At 36.8% G+C, this 8,739-nt stretch overlaps 1 protein-coding gene across 1 annotated transcript; it reads right to left on the bottom strand.

Annotated features, from left to right (window-relative positions):
* Positions 1-4,817: 4,817 nt before the first annotated feature.
* Positions 4,818-5,661, bottom strand: LOC110032725. Its single transcript, XM_020736454.1, has one exon. The coding sequence runs from the start codon at positions 5,612-5,614 to the stop codon at positions 4,874-4,876; it is 741 nt and encodes a 246-aa protein (XP_020592113.1). The 5' UTR covers positions 5,615-5,661; the 3' UTR covers positions 4,818-4,873.
* Between the last annotated feature and the right edge of the window lie 3,078 nt (positions 5,662-8,739).

Here is an 8,739-nt window from a genome sequence, read left to right as displayed (position 1 = left end):
TTGGCCTTGTGGCGAGCAATTGTATCATTCATGTGGTACTTGGTTTTATCAACTTATAATATGTCCATTTGGTGTTGGAGGCGCCAAATCACAAGTTCTCTATTATTGAAGAGCTTAAAATTTGTAGGCATGGAAACTCTCCATTGAGGAATTTTGTTGGCATGGGAGAAGGTTGTGGGATCAAGAAGGATGAGTGTTGTGAAGTAATGATGGAGATAGGCTGTTGTTTTGTGTTTTAAGATTTCTAGTTTTGGGTGAGAGTGAGAGTGATTGAGAGAGGGTTTTGGATTGTTATTATGTGGAGCTTGATTGTTTTGTTCAAAGTTCACTTAAAGCTTTAGAGTAGCACTGGTAGGGCTTAAAAGCATCACTCAAAGCGACCATCAGGAACCAGCGCCTGGTATCAGGCGCCTAGGCACCCAGCCAAATGCTCTAGGACCCGTTCGCATGGAAAGGCACTGCCCAAGTAGGGCGCAACGATGCCCAAGAACGCATTTTCATCATTCTGGAAATAAGGCGCCCTAAAACTCCATGCTCGGGATAGGCGATCCAAAGCCAAAAACAGTTCGAGTAGATTATGCATTTAAGACCACGATGTGGAATTTGGAGAACTCTCTAGGCAGTGCACGATTTAGGGCAAAAAATAGAATGAATGGTGTGTGCAGAAGAACAATCGAAGTTTTGTAGGTAGATTTTTGTAATTTTTCCCGTGCGATCGAGAGAGGAGCCTTCATGAATTATGGGATTGTAGAGAACATTTAAGTGTGGTGTAATCTTTATATTTCTCCTCATTTATAATGACTGATGTGGTGTTGTATGACTTTATAATTTTTTTCTCATTTTCAATTGTTTTCACGTTAATTTTTATGTTCTGTTTTTTGTATTTTTTGATTGTGCATTTATGTTCAATTATTTGTTTTGGATCTCTCAAATCAGTTTTTTTTTTGTTACTCTTGGGAAATGAAAATATTCTCCCAACAATTGGTATTAGAGCAAAGTTTTTTTTGAAGATCTTTGATTCAAGTGGGAGAAATGACCAATGAAGTTACAATGTGAAGAATTTCACCGGTATGAACTCTTTATTATGAAAAATATGAAATACAACAATGGTCGTCGAAGTAATTAGTTAGTCTTAGAAGTAAACCATAGGGCTTTGGACTTCCAAGATTTTTCCTGCGGTGTGCAATGACTAATATTGGAGACTGGCTGCACAGACTCTTTATTGGACTTACTTAGCAACAAGCCCGTAACCACAATTCTCTTGGACCCGACTTGGGAGGGAGGCTTGGCTAACGAAAAACATAGTGATGTTTCAGGAGGGGTAAAAGATCAATTACCCTCCTATATAAGTAAAAATTTGAATTTAGGGGAGGCGGTTAGGCACTTGTCCTCCAGAACCCTTTCTGGGACCGCCTCTGTTAACCAAGACATTGACTTATCGAATTAGTCAAGGAAACAAAGGCCAATTAACTGAGACAGAGAAAATATCATCATGCACACAAACACATATATATAAGTCAATATCATAATCAAGAGTTTTTTTTTCTAAAGGTCACGATTTTGGAGATGTAATTACTTACGAGGGCTTATCCTAGTGATAGAAGACCTCAAATAAATAAACTAACTTATACCCGTTAGGTAGGGAAAAAATCTTTGGTTAACGTAGACACATAAATTTTAAGGATTTTCATCATTCGAATGATTAGATTCCCATCAGCGTGATATATTATTTTTCAAATGATGCATCGGATCATTTAAATAAAAATCTTTCGAGATCCGTGGCGGACATACTCAATATAAAAAAAACATCAACATAACATTACTGGGATTTGAGTTTCTAGATTGCAGAAGATTGTTGCACTTTCAACTACATAAGTCAGCTACATTGCTATCACTGAGAGTAGTAAAAAAATAAATTGACTATAGAGCTTTATAGCATAAATAGGCAAAGAGCAAGGGATTTGAAAGTTTCATAATAGCAATATGAGTATTATTCATCTAGCTAAGAATGATGTTCTTCATTCCAGGACAAAACTCATTCAGTTAAAGTATCACTTCATTCATTTATTTCTAGAAAATAAGTATTTATTATTTTAAAAAAGATACCAATAGCTCAGAATCCTGCATATATGTTGACTAAGATGATACAATTAAGAAATGAAAGCTATCTTTGGCTTTCATTGGAGTATAGAAAAGTTTAGACTGAAGGTGATACATATTTGGAGGTGCATGTTCAATGTTCACTTAAAGCTTCAGAGCGGCATTGGAAGGGGCTCATAAGCAGCACTGAAATTGTCCAACAAGAACCAACACCTTGGGGGAGCACACATGCCAGTGGGGCGCCTAGGCCCCTAGCCAAATGCTTCAGGACGTAAGTGCGTGGAAAGGCAGCGCCCAAGAGGGGCACAACTGCGCCTTGGGTTAAGTTTTGAGCATTTTAGAAACTGATCGTCCGAAAATTCGATGCTAGAGGAAAGCGATCCAACACCAAAATTAGTTTGAACAATTTAGGCATTTAAGTTCTCAATATAGAATTTGGAGAACTTTCTCGAGAATGTTTTAAAGAGGGCAAAAAACAGAACAAGCAGTGCATGCAGAATAGCATGCGGAATTCTATGGGTGGATTTATGTTATTTCTCTTGTACGATCGAGAGAGGAACATTCGTGAGAAGATTTGAGTGTGGTGTAATATGTACATTTCTCCTTATTTCATAGTGAATTTCTTGTTGAGGCGTGGCTCCGTAATTTTCTTTTCCGTTCTCAAGTTTTCTCGAGTTAAAATATTTGTCTTTTATTTTTTGGATTTTTTATTTGTGCGCTCCTATTCAATTTTCTCTTCGAATCTCTTGAATCGCTTTTTTTTTTTTGTAATTTGTGGAGTGAAATTATCCTCCCAACATGGATTTGGTGGGGATGATAAAGTTGTTGTAGGGTCTGTGATGGTAGTGAAGTTCATTTCTATTGATGTGATGGTTTGAGCCTTCAGGTGATTGGGAGGGAGAAGTGGAGTTTGTGGATGTGGGAACTAGTAACGAGGGAGAAGAGTGGGTGTGACTGAAGTTTATGGCCGCTGCTTGTAGAGAAAATTGTGTTCATCAAAAGGTGATATGACGATTACTGCTGCTGCCATTTGTATGATAGATCAGTCCTCATTTGACTACTGCAGCTATGAATGATACGCAGCACCCATTTCCTGTGTATTTACATATTTAATATTTTAACTTTTAAATAGTGAATTACACCTTTCATGCAAATGTCACGGACAAATAGTCTCATATCGGCTAGGTGTAAGGCCGAAAAACAGTATTTAAGTCCTGGGTTGCCCACCACCCCTAAGAGCTCTTTTGGGAGGTGACAAGTGGTATCAGAGCAGACTACTGCCTGCCAGGTGTGTGGACTCTCTATGGTCCAGTGAGACACTCGTTGGAGTCAATCCGTGACGAGGGCGTCACGTGATTGGGTGGAGGAGAATGTCGAGGAGAATGTCACGGACAAATAGTCCCACATTTGGTAGGTGTAGGGCCGAAAAGCAGTATTTAAGTCTTTAAGTCCTGGGCTGCCCACCACCCATAAGAGCTCTTTTGGGAGGTGACAATAAGGTGGTATATATTTAAACTTTGAAATTTATGTGTTGGATATGTAAATACATAGGAATTGAATGATATGTATGTAAAATTCTTCCTCTTAAATTTGAATTTATTCTTTATCCTTACTCCTCGAGTCAAACTTCGATGCAGCAATAAAAACTGAAATCCTATACCTGTGACTTTATATTTCTTTAATCTACAGATTTGGTGGCCTTGAGTTCTACTTCCTCCGCTATCTCCAGCTCTCTCGCCCGACCTGTGCTTTCATGCTTGTATGGATCTTAATCAGCTCCCATGGACTGAGAGCTTCATTTCTCCTTTTTATACATTAACTAATTATGTTTCTAATATGGTTTATGGTGATATAAGAAGAATGAAAGGACTGTTTTTTTGTAATTTCAGCTTTTAAAAGATTTTCATACAGATAATTCAATAAGTGAAGAGCAGAGCGTCTTGATTGAGGTTTTGAACTATAATGACTTTGAGGTGCTATTAAACAAAAAACAGAACAAAAGCATAATTTTTTAAAAGCAATAATTGTTTATGTTAGGTATGACTCATATACTAGATAAGGGACAAATGCTGGAGCGAAACGGAGTGAGCCAGCGGAATGGAGTGTAATAATCTGTCTAATCGGGAGTGAGTTTCGTTATGTGGGTTGGGGGTGCGGGGGCGGTACAGTACATGAGTAATTTTTGTAATTACATATACGTCAGTGTTATATATATATAAGGTTATATATATATATATATATCTTGTTTGTAATCCTAATTATCTTGTACTCTTTTTCTGAATTGAAAAAAAAATTTTCATACTGCTCTTGATGACGTAGGCATATTTGCCGAACCTCGTTAAATCTCTGTGTTTCTTTCTGGATTTGTGTCGATTCTTAATTTTTTGTCCTATAATTCTCAACAGTTTAAAAAATATTTAACTCTTTAAGAACTAATATAACAAAAAAAATTTCAAGATTTTATCTAAATAATAATATTTAAAAAAAAAATTATATAAGAACTAGCAATTAAAAACTTAATAAATTTTAAAATTAAATAATAACTAATTACAAGTTTATTAATTTTAGCTTCTTCTTGTTTGAGAGGTAATATTTCAAACAAAATGTTCTACGTTTAAGGTTTTATATATGCTTGGACGGGGATTTTGTTCATGTACAAATTTTATTTTTTATTTTTAAATTTTGCAAAATTAAATTACAAAAAAGAGACATCCTGGACACAAATTACCACAAAGCAAATACGTATAATTCCATCTCCCCCAAAAATCAGTCATCATCGGAAAAGAAAGGAGGAAACCACACCTGCAATCACAGCCGTAGGATCTCCAAGCACCGCCGAGATAACAAACTGCACCGCCATCGCCGCCAATTCACAGCACCTCTTCACCTTCCCCTTCCCCTTTCCGCTCCTGTGATGACTGATCTCCGCCCCTCTAATGCTCGGAACCCTAATATCCGACACCCTCATCTTCTTCCCTTCACCACCACCACCGTAATAGATCTCACGCCAACTGTCTACCAATATCTCCATCACACACGCCACGTGCAATTCATACTTTCTGCACTCGCTCCTGTAACTCCAGCTCCTCCCCTTCCTCCCGCACCTATGGCACGGCGCCGATGCTAGCCGGCGAAGCAGGAGGCGGAGGTCACCGTCGGCGTGGAGCACGTGCGGGAGGGCGGCGCAGCAGGGGTGGAGATCGAAGCCGCACATGCGGCAGTGGTAGACGAAGCCGGCAATATCGCGATTGCAGGCGTTGCAATAGCGAGGGGAGTCGCCGGGAGGGCGGGGGAGGAAATAGAAGACGCATTTAGGGTAGAATGGGTGGGGCAGGGGGATGGCGGCGGCGGCGGCGGAACAATGGGTGTGGAGATCGAAGTCGCAGAGAGAGCACTTGAAGCGGGAGCCAATGCCGACTTCACGGCAGCCGTCGCATTTGAAAGGGAGCTCCGAGTATTCGAAGCGTAGTTTATGTTGGGGGTGGCTGAAGTGGTTGAGTTCGTCGTATTTCATGGGTATGGGAGGAAGAAGATCGAATATTAGTGTTTAGAGGGCTGAACAGATTGGGGGAGAAGACAAATTGGTTCTGAATCTGTACTTATAGAACACGAGAGGTAGGGTTGGACTGATGAATTAACCATTGAGTAGGTTCTGAATTTAGCTCAAAGATTGTTAATCGCTCGAGAATTGATTTGAATTTTGGCTCGAGTTTTAGATCGAATTTTTTCAGGTTGATTTCAAACTAATCCAAACTCGGCTCGAAGTATGATCGTTAACAACCCTATTGGTCTTAGAACTATGAATTTCGTGAATTCAGATCGAGGATCTTTAATTGGCTCGGATTGAAATAAATGAGTTGAGCTACCCAACAAAAATGAGCTTAGTTGAGCCACAACAAGCCTCTTGTAGATCATATCAGCCCTAAAAGAACCTCAACTCGGCTCAAAATCAAATCGTCAAGACTCTTGCATAATTATTCGCAACAGGCCAATTGTTTTCTTAACATTTACAAAACTGGCCTCCGGATGGAATAGTTTTTTAGATTCGGTCTTGTGTTTATCTAATTAAGATTCTAAACTTTATATGGGATGAATGCTGCCTTTGATTTAATATTATTCGAAGTATGTTTCCACCTTCATTTGCTTGCTTTCTTTGTGATGTTATAAAAGAAGCATATGCTTCCCGGTTTATGAGGGGTAAAGCATGGAACAATACAACATAAACCCAACAGGAGGGATTCCACTCATTGAAATTGATCCTTATCTCCATACATCAAAAGTTTTGAGATGGAGAAGAATATATTCACCCAATTAATATTAATTTGTTGCCAAAATCTTAATTTGTTTTGATATTCCTTCTGTTTTTTTTTTTTTTATTAAAGTTAAGAAACATGCAGAGTTTATGATGAATTGATAGAGTAAAATTAGGAGACTCAAATTTGAATCAAATTTTAATCATTGATTTCCAACTTAGATGTTTTTTAAAAGAAAGTAAGTTTAAATGAAGATTGATAAATCACTAACTAATTTTCATCATCTGACACGAATCTCAATGCATAACACGAATCTCAAGACGATATTTTAAGCAAGAAACATTTAATTCTTGATAAAAATTTATCCAGAGCTCCGATTTCAGCAAACGTATAGTCAAACTGACCGGTAAAGTTATTCAGCAAACGTATAGTCATTGTTATTGCTGAAATTATCAAATTTATATTTAAATGTCTAATGTTCAGTAAATTCTATTATAAGTAAGGTGGAATGGAGCTACCATTAATTAGAAAAACGTATAGTCAAACAAATCTCCACCATTGACCACCATCGATCATAACCAACTAGATGTCATCAGCAACGTTGTGATCTGAAAAATATAGTTACCCTTTTTCACGTATGTGACATAAGAAATTTCTGTAATCATCAATTCAACGGTAGATTTCTACAACTGGGTCAGACCCCGTGGTTTTTCCCTTTACGGGTTTTTCAAGTAAAAAACTTCTGGAGTCATCACCGCTCGTTTCTTTTTCATCTGTGTGTATGTGCTGAACTTTCGTACAACACTAAGACGATAGTCTGTTACTCTGCCGCCGCGAATTTTCTAGACGCACCAAAGATTTACTTCAACTTTATCATTGAGCTGCCAAGTAAAGTTATTTGATTAGAACTTTGGATTTACCCATTTTAGTTTTTCTAATTAATGGTAGCTCCATTCCACCTTACTTATAATAGAATTTACTGAACATTAGACATTTAAATATAAATTTGATAATTTCAGCAATAACAATGACTATCAGATGGATATAAATATTTTTAAATAATCATAAAAAATGATATGGCAAATTAACTAATACAAAAGAAATAATAAATAAATAAAGGTGCATAATTAGGCTAAAAATAATCATGGCATAAAGTTAATAATGGTAATAAAGATGATACCGTTTCAATGATTAAAAAAGGGAAGGTTTACAGGCATGCCCCTTAATTTATATGTATGTTACATACATATCTAGCACCTACACTTCAAATTGTACAGATATGAAGCATTGGTTTATCCAACACGTAATTTAGCATAACTAATCCTCACCTCGATCAAACTAATCATGTAAAAAAGAGTATTTATAATTTTAATAAATAATGTTAACGGATCGAGAAACTAAGGTTTAGACAACTAGACCGACCCCGAATCAGTAGTCAGTTCGATCCTAATCATATAAGAAACCCTTTATGATTGTGAACCGCCCAAAACTGGTCAAACCACATATCAACCACGCGCGATTATTTCTGCACGATCCCAAGCTGTGTAAGGCGTCGCATCGCGGTGTGGGAGAGCTTTACAACCTTCAAATCCTAACCGACGAAATTCTTCAATGCCATTAGTTTGTTCTTTATTTATATTTGTCATTATTACTTCATCATTATATCATTTAAATTATATTAATTAATATTTACCGGTTCAACATCCTTGTTCAATGAATTTTTTCTTCTTCCGTTTCGATGTCGGGCCTGATTTTCAAAACCTTGACATACACAAGACATGAACGAGCTTAATTAATTACCGAAAAATGCAAAATCATGAGATTAATTTAATTGAGTTATTATTAATTAGTGTAAACAGCAGCAGCAGCTGTTGGAATAGAATTTAATTTAATTTATGCACTACACATCAGACTATTCTATTCTAGGTTCCAACTGCTGCATGCCGTGAATAAATGAGAGGAATTTTCTGTTAATAATTGCAGTTAAGGGAATAAGAATAGCATAGGCCTGGCTGCTTGGCATATTAATTAATGAATAATATAAAGCTCTTATGCTGATATTCTTCCTAAAGCCAGGCTATTGTCTTAGCACTAACTTAGAAATGCTCCCAAGTCCCAGCTAGAAGGTTATATAGACTATTAAATAGAAAAAAAAAATAGCTTAAATAAACCTGAATATTACTTATTTTAATTATTAAACGCAGAACAATATATATATATATATATATATATATATATTACTATTGTAGATCTATAAATATTTATGCATATATATGTTCTCTTCATAGACTTAATGTGTGGAATTGAGCATCCATTATATGGTGAGAGTTGTCCATGCCCCACATATTTATAAACCAATTTTATTTATTTTACTGTCTATCTCCCA

The sequence above is a fragment of the Phalaenopsis equestris genome, unplaced genomic scaffold, assembly GCF_001263595.1.
Source record: "Phalaenopsis equestris unplaced genomic scaffold, ASM126359v1 Scaffold001013, whole genome shotgun sequence".
In the NCBI taxonomy this organism is placed as follows: Eukaryota; Viridiplantae; Streptophyta; class Magnoliopsida; order Asparagales; family Orchidaceae; genus Phalaenopsis; species Phalaenopsis equestris.
The sequence above is the reverse complement of the archived record's forward strand: the minus strand, read 5'-3'. Positions and strand labels throughout refer to the sequence as shown.

Excerpts from the sequence above, each read along its gene's own strand:
- LOC110032725 (XM_020736454.1), bottom strand. The coding sequence starts at position 5,614 with ATGAAATACGACGAACTCAACCACTTCAGCCACCCCCAACATAAACTA.